General features: G+C 45.6%; 1 protein-coding gene across 4 annotated transcripts in view; it reads right to left on the reverse strand.

Moving 5' to 3' along the window:
* The window catches only part of CTNND2 (catenin delta 2), a 2,169,946-nt gene that overhangs the window by 704,926 nt on the left and 1,438,763 nt on the right, over nt 1-26,257 (reverse strand). For all 4 annotated transcript variants that reach the window (XM_069730454.1, XM_069730453.1, XM_069730452.1 and 1 more), the window contains exon 15: nt 17,046-17,219. In XM_069730454.1, the coding sequence (XP_069586555.1) occupies nt 17,046-17,219 (174 nt within the window). The remainder of the gene's footprint in view (nt 1-17,045; nt 17,220-26,257) is intronic.

Below are 26,257 nucleotides of genomic sequence, written 5' to 3' on the forward strand. Positions count from 1 at the left end.
AAATGAACCACAACTGGATTTCGAAATCTTTTGCCCAACCTTGCCCGGCTGACACCTAGCTTTCCTATGTAAAGGTCTTGCCTGTGGACTATTCTGAACGACTTTTCCAATCTCGTAATTTGCAGCACCTGATTGTCCAGCATCCGACATGTTAACACCTCCCTAAATGGCCAAAGTCCCCACACGGGGCCGTGGTATCGCCACTTGGCGCCAGCACCCGTGAGAGTACTGTTTGTCTGAAGAGGTGGGTGTGCCCGCTTTTGGTCGACGGCACTGCCACTAGGTCCCTCATAGTACAATAAAGTGTCTGGCGGTGGTGGTGCGCACCCAACGTCAGACACACCGTTGTAATATGAGGGGCCCTGGGCCTGTACCGCCGGCCACAAGACAGTCCCCCCCCCCAGGTCAAACAGTGCTCTACCACTTGCAAAATTTTCTCTCACAGCTCCACCAATGTTTAGTCTATGCGCTGACATCCTTCAATGCCTGGCACTGTCAATACCATTGTATTGACATTTTTCTTATGTTAGGCCTTCGAAGCCTGTCTGCGGTCACTCCTTCCACTAGGCCTCCACTGACCTGTCTACTGCTGCCCGTGTTCCCCTGGAACCAATTTTAAATTGCCTACAGCCAGCCCAATTTATTATGTTAGGGCTTCGAAGCCTGTCTGCGGTCCCTCCTTCCACTAGGCCTCCACTGACCTGTCTACTGCTGCCCGGGTTCCCCTGGAACCAATTTTACATTGCCTACAGCCAGCCCAATTTATTATGTTAGGGCTTTGAAGCCTGTCTGCGGTCCCTCCTTCCACTAGGCCTCCACTGACCTGTCTACAGCCGCCCGGGTTCCCCTGGAACCAATTGTAAATTGCCTACAGCCAGGCCAATTTATTATGTTAGGGCTTCGAAGCCTGTCTGCGGTCCCTCCTTCAACTAGGCCTCCACTGACCTGTCTACTGCCGCCCTTAGTTCCCCTGGAACCAATTGTAAATTGCCTACAGCCAGGCCAATTTATTATGTTAGGGCTTCGAAGCCTGTCTGCGGTCCCTCCTTCCACTAGGCCTTCACTGACCTGTCTACTGCTGCCCGGGTTCCCCTGGAACCAATTTTAAATTGCCTACAGCCAGCCCAATTTATTATGTTAGGGCTTCGAAGCCTGTCTGCGGTCCCTCCTTCCACTAGGCCTCCACTGACCTGTCTACTGCTGCCCGGGTTCCCCTGGAACCAATTTTAAATTGCCTACAGCCAGCCCAATTTATTATGTTAGGCCTTCGAAGCCTGTCTGCGGTCCCTCCTTCCACTAGGCCTCCACTGACCTGTCTACTGCTGCCCGGGTTCCCCTGGAACCAATTTTAAATTGCCTACAGCCAGCCCAATTTATTATGTTAGGGCTTCGAAGCCTGTCTGCGGTCCCTCCTTCCACTAGGCCTCCACTGACCTGTCTACTGCCGCCCGTGTTCCCCTGGAACCAATTGTAAATTGCCTACAGCCAGGCCAATTTATTATGTTAGGGCTTCGAAGCCTGTCTGCGGTCCCTCCTTCCACTAGGCCTCCACTGACCTGTCTACTGCCGCCCGGGTTCCCCTGGAACCAATTTTAAATTGCCTACAGCCAGCCCAATTTATTATGTTAGGGCTTCGAAGCCTGTCTGCGGTCCCTCCTTCCACTAGGCCTCCACTGACCTGTCTACTGCTGCCCGGGTTCCCCTGGAACCAATTGTAAATTGCCTACAGCCAGGCCAATTTATTATGTTAGGGCTTCGAAGCCTGTCTGCGGTCCCTCCTTCCACTAGGCCTCCACTGACCTGTCTACTGCCGCCCGGGTTCCCCTGGAACCAATTGTAAATTGCCTACAGCCAGCCCAATTTATTATGTTAGGGCTTCGAAGCCTGTCTGCGGTCCCTCCTTCCACTAGGCCTCCACTGACCTGTCTACTGCTGCCCGGGTTCCCCTGGAACCAATTTTACATTGCCTACAGCCAGCCCAATTTATTATGTTAGGGCTTCGAAGCCTGTCTGCGGTCCCTCCTTCCACTAGGCCTCCACTGACCTGTCTACTGCCGCCCGGGTTCCCCTGGAACCAATTTTAAATTGCCTACAGCCAGCCCAATTTATTATGTTAGGGCTTCGAAGCCTGTCTGCGGTCCCTCCTTCCACTAGGCCTCCACTGACCTGTCTACTGCTGCCCGGGTTCCCCTGGAACCAATTTTACATTGCCTACAGCCAGCCCAATTTATTATGTTAGGGCTTCGAAGCCTGTCTGCGGTCCCTCCTTCCACTAGGCCTCCACTGACCTGTCTACTGCCGCCCGTGTTCCCCTGGAACCAATTGTAAATTGCCTACAGCCAGGCCAATTTATTATGTTAGGGCTTCGAAGCCTGTCTGCGGTCCCTCCTTCCACTAGGCCTCCACTGACCTGTCTACTGCCGCCCGGGTTCCCCTGGAACCAATTGTAAATTGCCTACAGCCAGGCCAATTTATTATGTTAGGGCTTCGAAGCCTGTCTGCGGTCCCTCCTTCCACTAGGCCTCCACTGACCTGTCTACTGCTGCCCGGGTTCCCCTGGAACCAATTTTAAATTGCCTACAGCCAGCCCAATATATTATGTTAGGGCTTCGAAGCCTGTCTGCGGTCCCTCCTTCCACTAGGCCTCCACTGACCTGTCTACTGCCGCCCGGGTTCCCCTGGAACCAATTGTAAATTGCCTACAGCCAGGCCAATTTATTATGTTAGGGTTTCGAAGCCTGTCTGCGGTCCCTCCTTCCACTAGGCCTCCACTGACCTGTATACTGCTGCCCGTGTTCCCCTGGAACCAATTTTAAATTGCCTACAGCCAGCCCAATTTATTATGTTAGGGCTTCGAAGCCTGTCTGCGGTCCCTCCTTCCACTAGGCCTCCACTGACCTGTCTACTGCTGCCCGGGTTCCCCTGGAACCAATTTTAAAATTGCCTACAGCCAGCCCAATTTATTATGTTAGGGCTTCGAAGCCTGTCTGCGGTCCCTCCTTCCACTAGGCCTCCACTGACCTGTCTACTGCTGCCCGGGTTCCCCTGGAACCAATTTTAAATTGCCTACTGCCAGCCCAATTTATTATGTTAGGGCTTCGAAGCCTGTCTGCGGTCCCTCCTTCCACTAGGCCTCCACTGACCTGTCTACTGCTGCCCGTGTTCCCCTGGAACCAATTTTAAATTGCCTACAGCCAGCCCAATTTATTATGTTAGGGCTTCGAAGCCTGTCTGCGGTCCCTCCTTCCACTAGGCCTCCACTGACCTGTCTACTGCCGCCCGTGTTCCCCTGGAACCAATTGTAAATTGCCTACAGCCAGGCCAATTTATTATGTTAGGGCTTCGAAGCCTGTCTGCGGTCCCTCCTTCCACTAGGCCTCCACTGACCTGTCTACTGCTGCCCGTGTACCCCTTGAACCAACATCAGAAAATATAAAAATAAGTATTTTGCTTATAAAAAAGAAAATACTGGAGAGATATCAAATGCAGACATTTTAACATTAAAAACAAACACATACAACAAAAATCTGGTACAGTACTAAAAATGGCCACCAGCTACAATAACTTTCTCCTGCAAGTAGTTAACTGAAAGTTTTTTTCAATTTAAAACACAGATATGGCATCCACCGAGTGTTGTCCTGTCGCGTCTTCTTTATATTATTGCCAAGAAGATGCAAAACAATGAAAATAATAAAATCATTATTTACCAAAAAAATAGAGTAAGTCAAAACCACATTGCAAATAAACATTCATTACAAATAAAGAAGCAGGGCGCGTCCGAGGGTGAGTATATACCTAATAAGAATATAATCACCCTCGGACGCGCCCTGCTTCTTTCCGACAGCCTTCCTTCCTAAGAATCAGCCCTTCCGTGGTGTAGAGAGAGGGTGTGTTACACTCCAAGGTGTTCCCCAGGTTGCCTTGCCATTGCTTCGGTCTTCCGACTCTCGTTTAGTAGTTGTAGAAAACTACACTGCATTAGGCCTACAAAATGGGTATGGGGTGGAGAGAGATGGTGTGTTCCACTCCAAGGTGTTCCCCAGGTTGCCTTGCCATTGCTTCGGTCTTCCGACTCTCGTTTAGTAGTTGTAGAAAACTACACTGCATTAGGCCTAGAAAATGGGTATGGGGTGGAGAGAGATGGTGTGTTCCACTCCAAGGTGTTCTCCAGGTTGCCTTTCCTGAGCTTCGATCTTCATGCTCTCGTTTAGTAGTTGTCGGAAAGTAGGCTGCATTAGGCCTACAAAATGGGTATGGGGTGGAGAGAGATGGTGTGTTACACTCCAAGGTGTTCCCCAGGTTGCCTTGCCATTGCTTCGGTCTTCCGACTCTCGTTTAGTAGTTGTAGAAAACTACACTGCATTAGGCCTACAAAATGGGTATGGGGTGGAGAGAGATGGTGTGTTACACTACAAGGTGTTCCCCAGGTTGCCTTGCCATTGCTTCGGTCTTCTGACTCTCGTTTAGTAGTTGTAGAAAACTACACAGCATTAGGCCTACAAAATGGGTATGGGGTGGAGAGAGATGGTGTGTTCCACTCCAAGGTGTTCTCCAGGTTGCCTTTCCTGAGCTTCGATCTTCATGCTCTCGTTTAGTAGTTGTCGGAAAGTAGGCTGCATTAGGCCTACAAAATGGGTATGGGGTGGAGAGAGATGGTGTGTTACACTCCAAGGTGTTCCCCAGGTTGCCTTGCCATTGCTTCGGTCTTCCGACTCTCGTTTAGTAGTTGTAGAAAACTACACTGCATTAGGCCTACAAAATGGGTATCGGGTGGAGAGAGATGGTGTGTTACACTCCAAGGTGTTCCCCAGGTTGCCTTGCCATTGCTTCGGTCTTCTGACTCTCGTTTAGTAGTTGTAGAAAACTACACTGCATTAGGCCTACAAAATGGGTATTGGGTGGAAAGAGATGGTGTGTTACACTCCAAGGTGTTCCCCAGGTTGCCTTGCCATTGCTTCGGTCTTCCGACTCTCGTTTAGTAGTTGTAGAAAACTACACAGCATTAGGCCTACAAAATGGGTATGGGGTGGAGAGAGATGGTGTGTTACACTCCAAGGTGTTCTCTAGGTTTCCTCGCCATTGCTTCGATCTTCCGACTCTCGTTTAGTAGTTGTAGAAAACTACACAGCATTAGGCCTACAAAATGGGTATCGGGTGGAGAGAGATGGTGTGTTACACTCCAAGGTGTTCCCCAGGTTGCCTTGCCATTGCTTCGGTCTTCCGACTCTCGTTTAGTAGTTGTAGAAAACTACACAGCATTAGGCCTACAAAATGGGTATGGGGTGGAGAGAGATGGTGTGTTCCACTCCAAGGTGTTCTCCAGGTTGCCTTTCCTGAGCTTCTATCTTCAGGCTCTCGTTAAATTGTGGTTAAATGGAACAACTGCATTTGGCGTACTAGTTGGTTTGGGGCCTACTAACAGTGTCTGCCGCTCCTTGCTGTTCTCCTGGTTTCCTGTCCTGAAATTCCGTTTTCAGGCGCTCGTTAAGTAGTTGTTAATGTTAGACTGCATTTGGCCTACTAGTTGGGTTGGGGCCTACTATCGGTGTCTGCCACTCCTTGCTGTTCTCCTCCACTGAACAAAGCTGTGCCGCCTGTTTACTACGGTTGCCAATTTTGAACTGCATTTCGACTACTTACTGATTTGGGCCTACTCTCTGTGTCAGCCTCTCATTCCAGTTGTCCTCCACTGCAATGCCCCCTGGTTATTCCTGTGTTACCAATTTTGAACTGCATTTAGCCCACTTTATTATTTGGGCCTATATCTATGTTTCCTCCTCATCCTGCCCATTGCCCAGCCAGTGATAGATGAGTCTGCTGGTACATTGACCCATAACGCCAAATTCCCCGTGCACGCTACACAACAACATTGTGACCCTGCTGAAAGTCAGGTTGCTCTTCCCGCATACCATACCACCTTACACGGGGACAAAGAGGAAGGTGCAGATGAAAGTGCAGGTTCCTTCATCAGGTGGGGGGAGGAATACTAGTTGGCGACGTCACTGGCACAGGGCCTCTCATAGTACGCAAAAGTGTTGCTGCCGGTGGGAGGCGCCCCCGCCGTGCAAACACACCGCTGTACTTTGAGGGGCCCTGTGCCAGTGCCAATGCCAACGAGTGGGCCCCCCCTGCTTGCTCAGGATCACAGCACTTGCAAAGTTGAAATACTTACCTCTCCCTGCTCCACTGCCGTGACGTGGTCCAGATTTCCTGGGCCCACTAATAACTTGAACCAGCCCTACCCACCACAACTTTAGCCAAATGACCCCCAATTTCAAATGCCTTCCAATTATTATAAGGTAAATTACGCTTGACAAGCTTCATTAAGAAGAATGGATGGTTTTGACATTAAAATGGGCACTCTAGGTGTTTTCCTGGCCCCCACTCACTGCCGACTATGCTGCCCCATTGACTTGCATTGGGTTTCGTGTTTCGGTCGATCCCGACTTTACGTCATAATCGGCCGATTTCACTCGACCCGACTTTTGAGATAGTCGGGTTTCGCGAAACCCGGCTCGACTCTAAAAAGGTCAAGGTCGCTCAACTCTAGTATAAAATGCTATCGGGTCATATTGACCCGAACAGTACAAGTGTAACAATCAGCGTGTAGCAAAAAGTAAACAAAAAACAAAAACAAAAAAAATATATAGAGCTCCATAAATGAGGAGAAGTCAAGATACCACTAGTTTCAAATCCTCATATAAAAAAATCTGCAGGGTCTCAAAAATCATTTCGGGTCATATTGACCCGAAAAGTACAGCAGGGATAATAAAAATGCCTATACTATATCATATCATAAATATATATACCCTCAATATTACATCATATCATAAATACATAGATTATCCTCTCATATTAACTCCTTCATAGAGATAAGGTTAAGAAGGGACAGAAGGTCTGATCCAAAAGTATAATCTGAATGGATACGCAAGCAGGACTGGTATCCCATGATATACATAGGATAAGCCGTGGATTTTGTGAAGTAGGGTTATCTTGCAGGCCTGAGTGGCAGAAAGGGGCCAGCTACAGTAAAGAAAGGTAGATCAGATGATAAAAAAAGAGGGGAAATGTGAAAGAAATGGTTAATTTCTGATCTGTTCCCTAAACTGAATAAAACACAATTCCCAGAAATTGTCAATGACACGTTGTGGTTTCCAAATGCAATGATAATATAGGACAACCACCCAAAATTCTGTGCATTCAGCCCAATTTCTCTTGAGAACTTCAACTTTTGAACCAGGGCACACTGACAAAAGGAATGTTCCCCCATTATCTCTCATGAAATTTATTTTGTATCCCAGAATGTGCTTGACAACCTATTGTATAACTCATATTTTTTCCTAATTATTGTGTAATACCTCAATTCTTTTTTGATCAACATATCCGAAAATAAGCAAAGGCTATTTGGAAAGACAACCGACACTGTGTCTCTCTGATTATTTCTCTCCTGTCTTAGGGCAGTCTCACACGTCCAGATAATTCCGGTACCGGAAAAAAATCGGTACCGGAATTATCCGTGTCCGTGTGCCCCTACGTTTCTGTGGTACATCAGTGTGGCACACGTGCGGCACACGTGTGCCGCCCGTGTGCCCACTGGGTACCACATGCACAGGGCACATAGATCTTTATTTTAAACACTATTATTCATATCTTCCCTGCAGCAAATGCTGCTGCAGGGAACATATGAATCGCGGCTTCAGCACCAGTGAGGGGGACAGCGCCTACTGTAGCGCTGTCTCCTGCACGGCACACGGACTGCACACGGACAATGTCCGTGTGCGGTACGTGTTTTACACGGACCCATTGACTTTAATGGGTCCGTGTAATACGTGCGCTCCCACGAACACTGACATGTCTCCGTGTTTGGCACACGGAGACACGGTCCGCAAAAAATCAATGACATCTGCACAGATGCATTGATTTTTATGTGTCTACGTGTGTCAGTGTCTCCGGTACGTGAGGAAACTGTCACCTCGAGACACTGATGTGTGAAACCGGCCTTAGGTACCTGAGCTATCACCATATCTGAGATTGGATCATGACAGAAAAAATTCCTTCTCCAGTAACATCCATTCCATGCTGTATTCTGGAGAATTGCAAATCTGCCTGTCTAGAACACCCCAGCTTGTGCTTCTGGCGATACACACCTGTAAATTAAGTGCCTTCTCTCCATTGCAATACAGCCAAACATGTGGCCTCTTACTGTGGATTAGGCACAGTGGAGCTGTGGGGGCATTTGGATTTCGGAGCACAGAATTCACTGGATCTTATTTGAGGGGGCGGGAGCCATGTCACTTTTCCCGAGTCTTTGTTCTACCTGTAACGTTGGAACCCCTTTAGTTACAGTGACAGATGATAGACCTGAGTGGGGGCTGGTTTTGTGTGGGACAAATTATTATTTTTATTGGTAACATTTTGGGGAACATAATATTATTAGATCGCTTCCAAGATAAGGCTGGTATTACACTCTTTTTGTATTCTAGACTGAGCACTTACAGTATGTGGGGGTTTCCGTGTAAAAGAACAAAATGTGATTTACATGAAACCCTGAGGGAACCACCCACCATGAGGCAGATGGAGACACTTTGTTCTCCATTTTGCATCTGCTCTGACGGTTTCCATCTTTTTAGGTGTGCACAGATCTGTGGTCGCCCACACTTGTGCGCTAAAAAGATGCCTAAAATGATGGCAAATCTCTGAAACACAGATCAGTCCAAAGTGATTCCATCTGCCTCATAAGTTATTGGTTCTTTTGGAGTTTTATCTGAATCGCAGTTTGGGGGAATTTACACGGAAACCTTGATATAAGCGATCAGCAGAGGGTTCAGGATAAATGTGACCCGAGCCTTATTCCTATTTTTAAGAGGTAGAAAAAACAAATAGCCAATGTAGTGCAGCGGTGTTCACACAGTGTGACAGACAGGTAGTGAACACAGAAAGTTCAGCATAAAATGTATTTATTCCAGATAGACTCACGTAAATGTCCAGATAGACTCACGTAAACGATATCCTCTGGTTCACAGCCGGGTCCTCCAAACAGTTTGGGTTCAAACCCGTTGCCATGGACAATGGCACCACCATATCTATTGGGTGCATCAGCAGCTTTGAAGTCCCTGGCTCTGTGTTAGCTTAACACAGGCCTGGGTTGCACCCAAGACAAAACTGAGAGTTTAAATGGGAATTATGGACATAGAGCCACTTCCAAATCTGACTTGGTCAACTACTTTGACCAAACCCATACTAACTTTTACTTTGTCTTGTAATCACAGATGTTTTTCTGTAATCACAATGTGCTCCAGCAGGTTTAACCCCTTCATGACCTTGGTATTTTCCATTTTTCTGTGTTCGTTTTTCACTCCCCTCCTTCCCAGAGCCATAACTTTTTTATTTTTCCATCAATATGGCCATGTAAGGGCTTATTGTTTGCAAAACGAGTTGTACTTTTGAATGACATCATTGGTTTTACCATGTCATGTACTAGAAAACGGGAAAAAATTCCAAGTGGGGTGAAATTGCAAAAAAAGTGCAATCCCACACTTGTTTTTTGTTTGGCTTTTTTTCTAGGTTCACTAAATGCTAAAACTGATCTGTAATTATGATTCTTCAGGTCATTACAAGTTCATAAACACCAAACATGTCTAGGTTCTCTTTTATCTAAGTGGTGAAAAAAAATTCCAAACTTTGCTAAAAAAAAAAAAAAAAAATTTGCGCCATTTTCAGATACCCATAGCGTCTCCATTTTTCGTGATCTGGGTTCGGTTGAGGGCTTGTTTTCTGCATTCCAAGCTGACGTTTTTAATTATACCATTTTGGTGCAGATATGTTCTTTTGATCGCCCGTTATTGCATTTTAGCAATTAGGTTAATCCTTTTTTTATTGATAGATCAGGCGATTCTGAACGTGGCGATACTACATATGTGTAGGTTTGATTTTTTTTTTTTTGAATGGGGCGAAAGGGGGGTGATTTTAACTTTTATATTTTTTTTTATTTTTTTCACATTTTTTTAACTTTTTTTTTTTACTTTTGCCATGCTTTAATAGCCTCCATGGGAGGCTAGAAGCTGGCACAACTCGATCAGCTCAGCTACATGGGAGCGATCATCAGATCGCTCCTATGTAGCTGAAATCCTGCATTGCTATGAGCGCTGACCATAGGGTGGCGCTCACAGCAAGCCGGCATCAGACCATAGAGGTCTCAAGGACCTCTATGGTTACTATGTAGATGCATCGCTGACCCCCGATCATGTGACGGGGGTCGGCGATGCGCTCATTTCCAGCCCGATGGCCGGAAGCGCCGGTTAAATGCTGCTGTCAGCGTTTGACAGAGGCATTTAACTAGTTAATAGTAGCGGGTGGATCGCGATTCCACCCGTCACTATTGCGGGCACATGTCAGCTGACATGTCCCGGCTTTGATGTGGGCTCACCTCCGCAGACTGCATCAAAGCAGGGGATCTGACCTTGGACGTACTATCCCATCCGAGGTCAGAAAGGGGTTAATATGTCTGTATACGCATCTTGGGGAACACATACCGGCCTCACTTCCTCCCAACACCAGCACAAAAATAGTTCTATTTTGTATTTTTGCGCTGTTTACCATGCAGTATAAGTGATGAGGTGGATTTCTGGTCAGGGCGATTACGGCAATACCAGATTTACCGTATATAGATTTTTTAGGTTTTGCTGTTATCACACAATAAAAATGTTTTTTTTTAATAAAAAGTGGGTTTTTTTTCGCCATATTCTGAGAGCTGTAACTTTTTTATATTTTGACTAACAGAGCTGTAAGAGCTTATTTTTTGTGGGAGGAGTTGCAGATTTTTTTCATACCAGTTTGGGGTTACATATTACTTTTTGATCGCTTTTTAATAAAATTTTTCAGACACAGAATGAACAAAACCTAGCAATTCAATTATTGCTTTTTTTAAAACTTTTTTTGTGTCAGTCACTGTGCGGTAAGGCCAGTCTAACACGACCAGATATGTCCAGTACCGGAGAAACCATTACCGGAGTTATCCATGTCCGTGTGTCCATGTGCTCACATGGCACATCAGTGTGGCACACGTGCGGCAGCCGTGTGCTGCCCGTATGCCGCCTGAGGACCACACGGACCGTGCAGGAGAGACAGCGCTACAGTAAGCGCTGTCCCCTGTGTCTGGTGCTGAAGCATACACTGTTGTATTCATACACTGTTGTTGTAAGGGTATGAGCACACGTTGCGGATTTCCATCGGATCCGCAGCATTTTTTCCACGCTGAAACGCTGCAGATCAGCAAGTGATTTACAGTACAATGTAATTCAATGGTAAAAAAAAATGTTGTGCTGATGGTGCGGAAAATTCCATGCAGAAACGCTGCAGCGTTTTTGTACCCATTCCATTATAAAAATCCGCAGGGGTAAAAAATGCAGTAAATCCGCAGCAAATCCACACAAGATCCGCACAAAAAACGTGTGCAAAATACATGTGCACACGTATTTTTGAGGGCTGCGGATTTTCCCGCAGCAGATTTCATAAATCCACAGGTAAAATGCACTGTATTTACCTGCGGATTTACCGCAGTTTTTATGCAGAATTTGTGTGGATTCCACCTGCGGTTTTACACCTGCGGGTTCCTATTATGGAGCAGGTGTAAACCGCTGCGGAATCCGCACAAAGAATTGACATGCTGCGGAATGTAAACCACAGCGTTCCGCACGTTTTTTTCCACAGCATGGGCACTGCGGATTGCATTTTCCATAGGTTTACATAGGTTGTACTGTAAAGGCATGGAAAGCTGCTGCGGATCCGCAGCAAAATCCGCAATGTGTGCACATAGCCTAAATGTGCCCCTGCTATATACTGTGGCTGTGTCTGTCTGTGCAGCAACATGATCTCATCATACTAAGGGTATGTGTCCACGTTCAGGATTGCATCAGGATTTGGTCAGGATTTTTCATCAGTATTTGTAAGCCAAAACCAGGAGTGGGTGATAAATGCAAAAGTGGAGCATATGTTTATATTATACTTTTCCTCTAATTGTTCCACTCCTGGTTTTGGCTTACAAATAGGGTTGAGCGACCTTTACTTTTATAGGATCGGGTCGGGTTTCACGAAACCCGACTTTTTCAAAAGTCGGGTCGAGTGAAATCGGCCGATCCTATAAAAAAGTCGGGGTCGGCCGAAACTCGAAACCCAATGCAGTGCATTGGGTTTCCAATGGTTCCCAGGGTCTGAAGGAGCGGAAACTCTCCTTCAGGCCCTGGGATCCATATTTAAGTGTAAAATAAAGAATTAAAATAAAAAATATCGCTATACTTACCCTCTGACGCGCCCTGGTACTAACCGGGAACCTTCCTTCCTTCGAATCAGCGCTTCCAGGACCTTGCGGTGACGTCGCAGTGACGTCGCGGCTTGTGATTGGTCGCGCGGCCGCCCATGTGACCGCTCGCGCGACCAATCACAAGCCGCGACGTCACGCAAGGTCCTGCAAGCGCTGATTCTTAGGAAGAAAGGCTGCCGGAAAGAAGCAGGGCGCGTCCGAGGGTGAGTATATTCCTATTAGGTATTTACTCACCCTCGGACGCGCCCTGCTTCTTTCCGGCAGCCTTCCTTCCTTCGAATCAGCGCTTGCAGGACCTTGCGTGATGTCGCGGTGACGTCGCGGCTTGTGACTGGTCGCGCGAGCGGTCACATGGGCGGCCGCGCGACCAATCACAAGCCGCGACGTCACCGCGACGTCACCGCAAGGTCCTGGAAGCGCTGATTCGAAGGAAGGAAGGTTCTCGGTTAGTACCAGGGCGCGTCAGAGGGTAAGTATAGCGATATTTTTTATTTTAATTCTTTATTTTACATTAAATATGGATTCCGATACCAATTTCCGATATTGCAAACATATCGGAAATCGGGATCGGAATTCCGATACCACATTCAGAAGATCGCCGACTTCATGGCCGACCCCACACAGGGGTCGGGTCGGGTTTCATGAAACCCGACTTTGCCAAAAGTCGGCGACTTCTGAAAGTGGCCGACCCATTTCGCTCAACTCTACTTACAAATACTGATGAAAAATCCTGACCAAATTCTGATGCAATCCTGAACGTGGACACATACCCTAAAAAGCTTTTGGGCAAGTGGAGAGAAAAAAGGTATACAGGTATTACAGCAGTGGATTACAGCTGAATTTTTCTTTGAAGTAAGGAAAGAAATATATCTTGGTACCGTGTTAGCCAGTAGATAGAAAAATATTTAGAATTGATATTAATACATTCATATAAAATATTTTTCTTTGAAGTAAAACATTGTTTAAAAACAGGCACTGAAATGTTTTACCTAACAGAAAGATTCAGCTGTCATCCCATGCGGTAATGTCTGTGCACTCTTTTGCTTCCCCCCATGCCCAGGAGATGTGGTATGATCAGACAATGTTTCTGAAGGGTCAAACACAGCCATTACAGAGTACAAAGCAGGATCCCATATACAGGTGCTTCTCACAAAATTAGAATATCATCAAAAAGTTAATTTATTTCAATTCTTAAATATAGTGAAACTCATATATTAGGGCAGTCCCACACGTCCAGATAATTCCGGTACCGGAAAAATCGGTACCAAAATTATCCGTGTCCGTGTGCCCCTGCGTTTCTGTGGCACATCAGTGTGCCCACTGGGTACCACACGCACCGTGTAGGAGACAGCGCTAAAGTTTAGCGCTGTCCCCTGCATCGTGTTGAAGCCGCCATTCATATCTTCCCTGCAGCAGCGTTTGCTGTAGAGAAGATATGAATAATCATGTGTAAAATCAAGATCCAGGTCCCCGGAGACACGGAGACACGGTCTGCAAAAAATCAATGACATCTGCACAGATGCATTGATTTTAATTTGTCTACGTGTGTCAGTGGCTCCGGTACATGAGGAAACTGTCACCTCACGTACAGGAGGCACTGACGTGTGAAACCGGCCTAATATAGAGTCACCACAAACAGTGTGATCAATTTCAAGTGTTTATTTCTGTTAATGTTGATGATTATGGCTTACAGCCAATGAAAACCCAAAAGTTATTATCTCAGTAAATTACAATAATTAACAAAAATCACCCACAAAGGCTTCCTAAGCATTTAAAAAGATCCCTTAGTCTGTTTCAGTAGGCTCGACAATCATGGGGAAGACGGGTGACTTGACAAATGTCCAGAAGGCAGTCATTGACACACTCCACGAGGAAGGAAAGCCACAAAAGGTCATTGCTAAAGAAGCTGGATGTTTACAGAGTTCTGTAACTGTATGCCCCACAGCAGAAACCAGCGGGCAGGAGATTTCAAGGTGCCTCTCCACCACTACACCCGAAGGCACAGCAGCATATAGAGCCCGGAGTCACCACTAGAAGGGACACCTGTAAAAAGGCTTGAGTTGCCTGCCATGCGGGTAATGTCTGACTAAAAGGACAGAGAGAGAAAGAGAGGACCTTGTGGGAAGCCTTAGACAGCAAGGGACTTCAGCCACAGTGCAGTAAGGAAGGCTTCCAACCCCACCTGGCTAGGGGGATTCCGAATCGCTTCCAGGCTGGCCGGACCTCACCATCACCTGTGATCTGTGCCAGGATTGTGGCTGCATACTACCAGTAAAGGTAAAGAGACTGCAACCTTGTGTTCTCCAATTCTTTCCGGCACTACACCAGTGTCACCTTTACCCACTACACTGGGAGCCCAGGGGATCAAGCTTCACCTATGGGACGCTAGACCATCCCTGCTGCAGTACCATCATCCCTAGTGGACCCCTTTAAGCAGCGTCAGTCATCCCTGACCGAATACCAAAGGTGGTGTCACGAACACTCTTTAGTCAAAACAACCTCTTTAAAGACCTCCCCTTTAACTTGAACGCCCAGGGCCACCGACCGGGTCCCTGCCACCGTGACCACCCCTTTAATGACCACTGACCCGGCCCGAGTACCCCAGGGTCCGAGAGGGCACTCCACATGTGCTGACCCTTTAATAGGGTGGGACAGGATGCGTTTGCGCTAAGGACATGGCTGGAGGCCTGGCTGGAAGCTCTGCGGGAAGTATGCAGACCATGGGGAAGGGAAGCACCAACTGCAGTACAGGTGAGTGAAATGACATGTCGGAGATCCTGCCTGTCAGAGCAGGGATCAGCCATGGTGTTAACAGAGTATGTCACTTCTTCCAGCATTTTTCACCCATTGAACGTAATGGGTGGTAAAAAAACAATGAAAAAAAGTACAGCAGTATGTAAAACCATTTATTTTTGTGATTTTACCAGGTTTACCATCTTGTCTTGGTCACCTGCAATGACCGTTTGCATTAGTAGAGTTTAATTAAATTAGCGGTACAGACAAAGACCACATTGGCCAACCAAGGTGTGAGATTGAACAATGCCTGTGACCAACCAAGGTGTAAAATTGAAGAATGCCTAGGCAACTTAATGGCGGACCAAAGTATGAAAGTAAATAGTATCTTACAAACTGAATGCAATGCAAGTGTCATTGGTAAATGATTCCAGACCAATTCACCTCCCTCAGCTGTTACATTTGTATGTGTATTTTCTCATCAACATATGTGTTGCATTGGTGACCTGTGTTCATGCATCTGTTGAGCTGAACTTTGGGATCCTAAAATATCCAGCAAAAACACACCAAAACCTGCATTTTTTATGTTGCTTCTTTTCTGCCAAGAGTGCAAGTTTTGCTGCAGAAAAAGCTGAAAAAAATCCTAGTATGAACATAGACTAAGATTAAAAGAAATCATGCAAATGATCCATGCAAAATTTCCACATGATTTGGTTTACATCTTTAAACTCTTTATACATTTATTATCTACCGTATATACTCAAATATAAGCCGAGATTTTCAGCCCATTTTCTTAGGCTGAAAGTACCCCTCTCGGCTTATATGCAAGTCATTGTCGGCGGGGGAAGGGGAGCGGCGGCTGTCACATACTCACCTGCTCCCGTCACGGTCCCTACATCTCCGATGGTCTCCAGGCGCTGACAGCATCTTCCTGTGTTGAGCGGTCACATGGTACCACTCATTACAATAATGAATATGGAGGCGACTCCACTCTCATAGCGGTACCAGTGACCGCTCAACGCTGGAAGAAGCTGTCAGCACCCGGAGATCATCTATAAGAAAGAAGCAGAGACCGCTTCGGGAGCAGGTGAGTATAATGGGGAGGGTGAGCCCTGCGCAATATTCATCTGTCCCCGTTCCACCGCCGGACGCCGCTCCGTCTTGCGCGTCCTCTGCAGTGACTGTTCAGGTCAGAGGGTGCAATGACATGTATAGTATGCGCCCTCTGTCTGAACAGTCACAGCAGAGGACGCGGAAGACAGAGTGGCGGCTGGGGGTGGAACGGGGCCAGGTGAATATTGAAAGTGTCAGGGGCCTGAGCGACGAGAGGTGAGTATGTCATGATTTTTTTTTTAATCGCAGTAACAGCATATCGGGCAAATGTTTCTATGGAGCATCTTATGGGGCCATAATCAGCATTTGTGCAGCATTGTATGGGGCAAATGTCTGTATGGAGCATCTTATGGGGCAATAATCAACCTTTATGCAGCATTATATGGGGCACATTTTCTATGGAGCATCTTATGGGGCCATTATTAACCTTTGTGCAGCATTATATGGGGCATATTTTAATATGGAGCATCTTATGGGGCCCATCATAAACTTTATGGAGCATTATATGGGGCTTATTTTGTATGGAGCATCTTTTGGGGCCGATCATGAACTGTATGGAGCATTATATGGGGCTCCTGATTCAATATGGATATTCAAAAACACTTAACCTACTGATGTCTCAATCAATTTAACTTTTATTGGTATCTATTTTTATTTTTGAAATTTACCAGTAGCTGCTGCATTTCCCACCCTAGGCTTATACTCGAGTCAATATGTTTTCCCAGTTTTTTGTGGAAAAATTAGGGGTCTCGGCTTATACTGGAGTATATACGTTATATATTATATTGAATGTTTTTTATTACTTCACAAAGTGTACTAAATGAAGCATTCTATAGAGAGGATAAAGAACTCAATAATTGTTAACAAAAAATGTAATTACCTTCCAGCTTCCTGCAGCTAAGTTTTGTAATGCTCCAGCAGCGCCTTCTAAGGTATCCGGGTTAGAGCACTCAGATAGAAGTATGAGGTAGGGTTTAACTATTGAAGGATGCCATAACATCTGAATTCCTTTTGGCGGGTCTGCACACTCAGGGAAAGGGCCAGCTCCGCCCCACTGACAAAAGATGTAAGAATATGTAACAATTTTAGCAAAATCAAAGTTAGAATAACAAGTCAATATATAACACTCTTACAGTTCTTTACCAATAAATTTATTAATGTACATGTATATTGATGAATGATAAAATGAAAATCATTAAAGGGAATCTGTCACCTCATTTTGCTGCTATAAACTGCTGCCACTGGCATTAGGGGCTTATCTAGAGCATTCTATAATGCTGTAGATAAGCCCCCAATGTAACCTGAAGGATTAGAAAAACAAGTTAGATTATACTCACCTGGGGGGTGGTCCGGTCCGATGGGCGTCGCAGGTCCGGGTCTGGCGCCTCCCATCTTCATGCAAAGATTTCCTCTTCCTTGCTTCTGCGCTGTTGAGGGCAGAGAAAAGTACTGCAGTGCGCAGGCGCTGGGAAAGGTCAGAGAGGCCCGGCGCCTGCGCACTGCAGTACTTTATGCTGCCCTCAATAGGGCAAATCAGTTCGCCTGTGAAGGTGCTGCAACAGAAGCGAGGAAGAGAACATCTTTGCATGACGATGGGAGGCACCGGAACCGGACCAAGATGCCCATCGGACCTGAAGAGCACCGGCTCACCCCTGGGTAAGTATAATCTAACTTGTTTTTCTTATCTTTCAGGATACATCGGGGGCTTATCTACAGCATTACAGAATGCTGTAGATAAGCCCCTGATGTCGGTGGCTGCAGGTTATTGCAGCAAAATGAGATGACAGATTCCCTTTAAAGGGAACCTGTCACTTGAATTTGGCGGGACCAGTTTTTGGTCATATGGGCGGAGTTTTCGGGTGCTTGATTCACCCTTTCCATACCCGCTGGCTGCATGCTGGCCGCAATATTGGATTGAAGTTCATTCTATGTCCCCCGTAGTACACGCATGCGCAAGGCATGGTATTGGAAGATTGCGAAAGATGGAGAAATCGCAAAAGATGGAGGCGACAACGTCGGCATTTTTGGAGACACCCCATAATCGAACTACGTGAGAGCCGGGGAGCCTATCACACGCTGTATGGCGAGCTTAATGCCAACCCGGAGAAATTCCATGAATATACAAGGATGTCGCAAGACTCGTTCCGGGATTTGCTTGCTCGTGTCCAAGGAACCATACGGAGACAGGACACCCAGCTCCGTAGAGCGATTCCACCGGAGGAACATCTGCTGGTTACATTAAGGTACGTTACAAATCTAAAACAATGACAGTCCAAATTTTGTGTTTTCAGACATGTATGTTTTGGCTATTTACCTATCTTTCTTTAGCGTAAACACCCCATAAATAGAATAGATTGTAATTTTTTTTGTTTCTGTTTTTCTTACAGATTTCTGGCAACCGGAGCGAGTTTATCATCCGTCCACTTCCAATACCGGCTTGGAATATCCACCCTGTCCAGAATAGTTGCGGACACCCGTCGGGCTTTGTGGAATGTACTTCGGGATGAGTTTATACCCCTACCCACCGCGGACATGTGGCTTGAAATAGCTGAAAAATTCTGGAGTGTGTGTGATTTCCCAAACTGTTTAGGAGCGGTGGATGGAAAGCACATCCACATTATCAAACCTGCAAGAACAGGATCGGAGTTTTTCAACTATAAAAAATATTTTTCTGTTGTGCTCATGGCAATACCTGATGCGAACTGTAGCTTCATCGCCGTGGACATTGGAGCTTTTGGCCGTGGCAACGATTCCCAGACTTTCAAGAACTCGGATATGGGCCGGCGTGTGTATGGCAAAAATTTCAATTTTCCCCCGCCACAGCCTCTCCCCAACACTCAAGGTCCACCAATGCCATTTGTTATGGTTGGGGATGAGGCCTTCCAAATGTGTGAAAACCTACTGAAGCCGTATTCCAGTCGGGACTTGAACCACACTAGAAGGATCTTTAACTACAGACTGACCAGGGCCCGAAGAACAGTAGAGTGGTCCTTTGGCATTCTGGTCTCAAAATGGTGCATTCTTGCATCTGCCATAAATCTAAATGTGGAAACAGTCGACGAGGTGGTCAAAGCCTGTGTGGTTCTGCACAATTATATAATTGCTAAGGAGCAACCCAACATTGAACTGGATGAACCAGTTGCACACCCACTGCCCATTTTCCAGCATCACCCGCTGCGGTCAACTGCAGCAGTTGGTCACATGCGAGACCAATTTGCTGCATTTTTTGATTCAGATATTGGACGTGTGTCATGGCAGGACAATGTTGTTTAAATGTCCTGTTATTAGATCTGTAACAGTAATTATCTGAAATGATAATAATATTTCTCATTAATAAACGTTAGTTTTGGTTGTGTTGACCGTGTCTCCTATGTTTTTCCTCTACAAACCAAGGCTGTCCTAAAACTAGCAGTATTTGGTCTGTATTTAATATCAGTATTTGTAATACAAAACCAGGAGTGGGTGTTAAAGGCAGAGGTGCTAGTTGTTATGTTAATATCATAATTTACCTCTAATTGCTCCACTCCTTGTTTTGGCTTACAAATACTGATATAAAATACTGGCCACGTACTGCTTGTGTTATGGCAGCCATGTTGCTTTACGCTTGGTGACGTCATTGCGTCCTGATTCTGTTCTGCAGTATCCATTGGACACAGACTGAAGAGACAATGACTGTCACATTCAAGAGATCTATACTCATCAAGTCAGGTGTCAGAAATAACGAATTAATGATGCGCATATAACAGCCTCATGAATTCACTATTTCTGTCACCTATGCAGGTGAGCATAGATATGCCTTGTGTGACCACCATTGTCCCTTCTATATGTCTGTAATAGATTATGTACACAGAAGAGAAAATGGAGGTTATACAAGGCAGTTCTCTACTCACCAGGTCAGGTTTCCGAACTAATTAGTTTTTTTTTACACCTGACCAGTTCAGTAGAGTTCTGCACTGTATTTCCGCCATTTTTTCTTCTGCAACTCTAGTCCCAGCAGAAAGAAGAGATTATGGAGATAATACACCTATTATTTTTTGGCCCACCTCATATCTTTATACTAAAGACACACAAAGGTGCTGTTTTTTTTTTTATAACTACTGGAGATATGATGTGGCCCAAAAATTAAGTGTGTGGCGAAGTTTCTTATTTGGCGCACGGTGTTTGTTGCCGGCGGAGATAGACACAATAAACCAAACATAATTGTGGCAAATCAAATTGTATTTATTTTTTTAACATCCAAAAAAATTTATTTAACTGCGCCGGCTTGAAGTAGAGTGATGTAAACAGGGGGTGTGAAGCACTGAGGCCTGGCTAACCATGGACGACGCAGAGGTGACAGGAGAAGGGGCAATGAAACTAGTGGGGTCTGGTAGTTCGGGGATGGGGCTTGACACATGAGAGGCTTGAGACACAGTTGAAGGGTGAGACAAACCTTACATTACAGACACATTGGGAGGTGAAGGGGGAGGAATGCTAAGAGTTCTCTGTTTTTTTGTGTGTTTTTTTTTATTTTGACGGGTTCTGGGAGGTATTGGTGGGCTGATATGGTGTGGCGTGGTGGTGGGTGACCTGTCAGGGTCTGATTGCACCGTGTCAGAGTCCATAGTGCTCGTAGAGCATGCAGCTATGCCAGAGTCCATAGTGCTCGTAAAGCATGCAGCCATGCCAGATCCATAGTGCTCGTAGAGCATGCAGCCATGCCGGAGTCATTAGTGCTTGTAGAGCGTGCAGCCATGCCAGAGTCCACAGCACTCGTAGAGCGTGCAGCCATGCCAGAGTCCATAGCACTTGTAGAGCGGAAGGCCATGCCAGGGTCCTGCTGCATCGTGGTGGTGGCGGTACGGAAGGCCATGCCAGGGTCCTGCTGCATCGTGGAGGTGGCGGTACAGAAGGCCATGCCAGGGTCCTGCTGCATCGTGGTGTCAGTGGAGGAGGTCCAAGCAGGAGCAGCGGTTGTCACGGTGGTGGCGGTGGGATGTCCAACTGCACTCGGCATGGTGCTGGCGCTGAAGTGGTGTCCGCCTGTGGAAGGAATTGAGGTGGCCGTGCAGAGGTATGCAGCAGAGGTCGGCATTGAGGTTAATCGTGACAGTGAAGGCACAGTTGGATATGCCGCTATGGGTTGAACTAGATGGACTTATAGTCTTCCTTCAACCTTAATAACTATGTAACTATGTAACTGTCTACTGGAAATACAGACTCTTCTGCATAGCCTGCACGTAAGCAGCATTGCAGGCCTGCATGACACTCAGCTGGAGATCAGGAGTAAGGTGTTCCGACATGCCCTGCTCAATTTGGTTAAAAAAATGATGAGCTGGCCTCTGGAGGTCGGCTTTCACTTGATCAAGGCTTTTGGTGACCTCCTGGATACGTGCATTCAAGAGGTTATGTGAAACATCCATTCGGTTACCCAAAGCCTTGACTGCTTCATGTAAAACTGTGCTCAAGTGCAAAAACTCGGGCATGAGTGACCGGTCCGAAGCCCTCTGCCGCTGCCGGGAGGAGCCCCCCAAAAAAGGGCAGTGGAAGAGGACTGCGAAAGGGGAAGACCTGATGGACCTGCTACCTGGTCTCCAGTTAGTGTGGAAGGCCCACTTGCTGCTGCGCTGCTGGATGGCGGAGACGGGTCCGCGGCTGTCGGATGAAGGACCGCTCCAGAACCTGGGCCAAGAGTAGTGCTCCATGTGCTGTAAAAAAAGGAAAAAGAAAATTAATACCAAAAATTAACAAGACGCCAAATCCTGTGGAATAGAAACATACATAGTATGGCAATACAACACATCCAAATGCACAGGAGAAATACTTACGTTCTCTGAGCAAGAACCGGTCTTAAAAATGCCAGAACGCGATGGTATCTGTACTTTTGGATCCTTCCTACTGAACTACTGGGAACACGGCTCTCTTGACGCAGGTCCTTGTTGAAGCGGTCCTTAATCGAATGCCAACGTGTTTTGACTTTGCCCACTGTTAAAAAAAAAACATTTTGGTGAGAAAAAGGACTTTGGGCCGTGCTCACGCAACTGTGTGTGATGAGAGAAACTCCTGAGAGTTTCTTTCATCACACACAGTTGAGTGAGCACGGCCAAGGTCTCTGCTGCTTCACACTGCAGTGCAATACTTACCAAATGCATTTCGGACCCGAGTCGGGGTGTTGTCCAAGCCATCCCACAGCTCTTTGGCCACCTCATTCCATAGGCGCCGCAATGTGACGTTGTTTGAGTGCAGTGGATCCTGGGTGTCCCACAACGGGACTCGCTCCTGGACCAGGGCGATGAGGAGTTCATTCTCTATGAGATCATCCTCCCGTTGTGAAACCTAAAAAATAAATAAAGTCATTAAAGTTTGGTCAATTAACATAAGGAAAAGAAAGAAAAAAGATGTAGAGAAATGGCATGAATAGGAAAGTCAACATACAAAAGCATTCCAGAAGAAAAAAGTAAAGAAATACGAATGGAAAGAAAGGAAGATTCAAGAATATTACACTGAGGATACATAAAACAGTCAGCCTTGTATACGTACCCGATGCCGTCTTTCCACCCGACCTTGACTCAGCTGCTCCTGGCCAGTCTCTGCCGCAGATGAAGAAGAGCTCTAAAAAATTGAAAAACAAAAATTGTCCCATGTGTGGATGTGACAGTGAATACTTACCAATCGGACGAGGCAAGTACTCACCTCACTGACATGCTCGACTTCCGACGGTCCAGGAAGAAACTCCTCATGAGAAGAAGCTGAAGAAGAAGACATTCTGATGCATGTAGAAAGAAAGAAATGGCAGAAATTAGGACATGTAGAGAAAGAAAATAGAAAATAAAAGCATTGGCTAGGATATACTCACATTGTTCAGAGTCTGGTTTCCTCCAAGGTGCTTGTGTCTGTCTGCTCTGCTTCAGTGTCTGCTGAGTAGTGACCTGCAAATGTCCACTACCTCCCTTTATCACCTACTATGTGGGGGGTGGCTTACCAGTGTCTAGACATGTTGTTTTCAATTGAAACGCATGCGTTCACGAACGCAACCAAACACATATGCTTGTGAACGCATGCATTCATATAGACAGCAATACGTTTTTTTGTTGAAATTCCTGCGCAATAGACCACATACGTTTCCAGGCGGCAAATTGACGCCTCTAAAAATTACTACATGTTGCATTTCTGCGCCAAGCCGCAAATGATGAAACGACGCATGCGTGGTCAAACGCGGTAAAACGTGAACAATCACAAACGCATGCGTTCCTAATGTTAAATATAGGAATACACAATGCATGCGGATATATGCAGTAGAAACGCTGCAGACATAAACGCAAATGTGAAACTGGCCTAAAGTGCAGAGTTCTTGGTCAGCCTGCCCAAAGGCAAGATGCCTGTAGAATACAGGATGTATGCAGGTATGCAGCCAGCAGAATGGAGCAGCTATGGCTGGAGGGAGTCCCAGGACAGGGACCATTGTGGACGGCCACCAGTTACCACAGGTTAACTCACGGAGTTTATGACAACTGCAAGTGGAGCTGAGAGAGAGTACCTAGCACTTCTTCCTAAGGAAGCCGGACCTGTGACATGAGTAGAACTGGGAAGCCTGGAACACGTGTGGAACAAAGTAAGTGCAGGAGATTCAGGACTGTTTGAAGGACAGGGAGAGTGAAGAGATGCCACTCTGTGTGAACTGTGCTGCTGATTTGATGATGCTTTGCTGTTTATTAAAGTTCAACTGTTGGAAAAAGACTTCTTCTCTAAAGTGATTTGCAGAGCCTATGTCATAGCAGCAAAAAATAATTTGACTTCAACCCCTGACGAAGGAAAAACCTTTCCGAAACGCGCGTCGGGGTGCGCACACTCTATAGACCAGACGGACCTTAAAGGTATATTCCTCCAATTATATCACTTATCCTGATTTACCTCTGAATACTTATTGGTATACTTACCCTTATTGAGCACTAATATATACGGCCTTTTTCTCCTTTATTTCCCCCTTTGCATCTGTTTGGTTTTGTAGTTTCTCACATTGCACTTTATTCTTATTTGGAAACAACTAAATATTGTTGTACTTTTTTGAAGTTATTTGCATTTTTGCACAATTGGCACTTTAGTTATCCACTTGTTCATGTCTAGAATATTTTTTTATTGGATATAATATACTATCTACTACAGAATATATATTGCTTGGGTCCAAATTAATCATCTGTGGTCTTGGAATATATGAAATATGATATTCATTTTATTATCTTTTTACTCTCAGTCTGGCATAAAATATTATTCATCTGTGTGCACACTTTTTTTTATCTTGTGTATCATTGTCACTTATTTTAAAGGGAACCTGTCACCTGAATTTGGTGGGACCGGTTTTGGGTCATATGGGCGGAGTTTTTGGGTGTTTGATTCACCTTTTCCTTACCCGCTGGCTGCATGCTGGCCGCAATATTGGACTGAAGTTCATTCTATGTCCTCCGTAGTACACGCCTGTGTAAGGCAAGATTGCCTTTGGCAGGCAGGCACTACGGAGGACAGAGAATGGACTTCAATCCAATATTGCAGCCAGCATGCAGCCAGCGGGTAAGGAAAGGGTGAATCAAACACCCGAAAACTCCGCCCATATGACCCAAAACCAGTCCCGCCAAATTCAGGTGACAGGTTCCCTTTAAATAAAGACATTTTTAACTATTACTTCCCCTGCCTGGGATTTTTCTTTGGTCTTTCATTGTGTTAAGGCTCTTCTCTGAAGTGATTTGCAGAGCCTAAGTGATAGCAACCGAAAAGAATTTGACAGAGCTTGAGAGTGTTCTGAGGTGCATGTTACACATTCTGTACAAAGAACTTTTTGTGACTTTTCATGAGCAAGGTGTCCGGGTGTTCACTGACCGTTACTTGGAGGATTCGCCCATGGCTACCTCCCCAGGCCACCTTGTTACAATGTGAACAATGACAATGCTCTGCAAACATGGCACCTTCTTCCAGCACTTTGACCAGATAGGGCAGTGAAGAATGCTGCAGATAAACTGCAGATAAACAAGCAATTTATTTGAGAGAAACATAGTACCAGTAACTCCAGCCGCTACTCAGACCAGCAAAATCTGGTCACCAAACAAGAGAAGGACCAGGATGGGAATTCCTCTCAGGAGTTGGTGCAGGAAGCCATTTGCCTTGCACAAAGAAGTGACAAGTAGGTGAACCAGCATTTATTGCAATCAGTGGACTCTGAAAAGGTATGTGACCTGGATAGAGGGTTACTGTACTCTATAAGGCTATGTGCACACGTTCAGGATTCCTTGCAAAAATTTTCTGTGCAAAACAGGACATTTTCTGCAAAAAATCCGCATGCGTTTTTACTGCGATTTTACCGCATTTTACCGTGTTTTTGGTGTGTTTTTTTGCGGATTTTTCCGGAGGTTCTCACTGCAATAATATAGTGGGAAATCCGCAAAATTAATGAACATGCTGCGTTTTTACAGCAATGCATGAAAATGCATCATGTGCACAAAAATTGCAGAATGCATTCCAAATGATGGGATGCATAATGTATGCATTTTTTCACATTTTTATAGCGAAAAAACGTGAAAAAACGCGAAAAATCTGCAACATGTGCACACAGCCTAAAGGACCAAATATGCTTTATACATAAGAAAAGAAAAGAGCACAAGAAAAATGCATAAAATATAAATCTGCTACTTAACACAGATGATTTGGAAAATAGCTTGCACAGAAACAACTTATGCTTGGTGGATTTTTCATAAAAAGTAGACGGAGGCTGTCTATGATGTTTGTAAAAGATATCCTCTCCACTTTCTTTGTAATTGCGCATGCTTTCTGCCACTAGGTGCCCTGTCACATTATATTCTGATTACATTTTTTAATTTTCAGGATATAGCTTTCATCTTGCTTAAACTCTTTAGCGAGCAAGCTTGTTTCACCTTCATGACCAAGGCAAATTTTACAATTCTGACCACTGTCATTTTAATGTATCCCACTGTTTCAGAGAATTTTTTTTTTACAAATTGTACTTCATGATAGTGGTAAAATTTATTGATATATTTTTTTTTTTTTTTATTGCATTTATTATTGAAAAAAATGGAAATTTGGTGAAAATTTTGAAAATGTTTCAAT

This window comes from Ranitomeya imitator, chromosome 6, assembly GCF_032444005.1.
Source record: "Ranitomeya imitator isolate aRanImi1 chromosome 6, aRanImi1.pri, whole genome shotgun sequence".
Classification (NCBI taxonomy): Eukaryota; Metazoa; Chordata; class Amphibia; order Anura; family Dendrobatidae; genus Ranitomeya; species Ranitomeya imitator.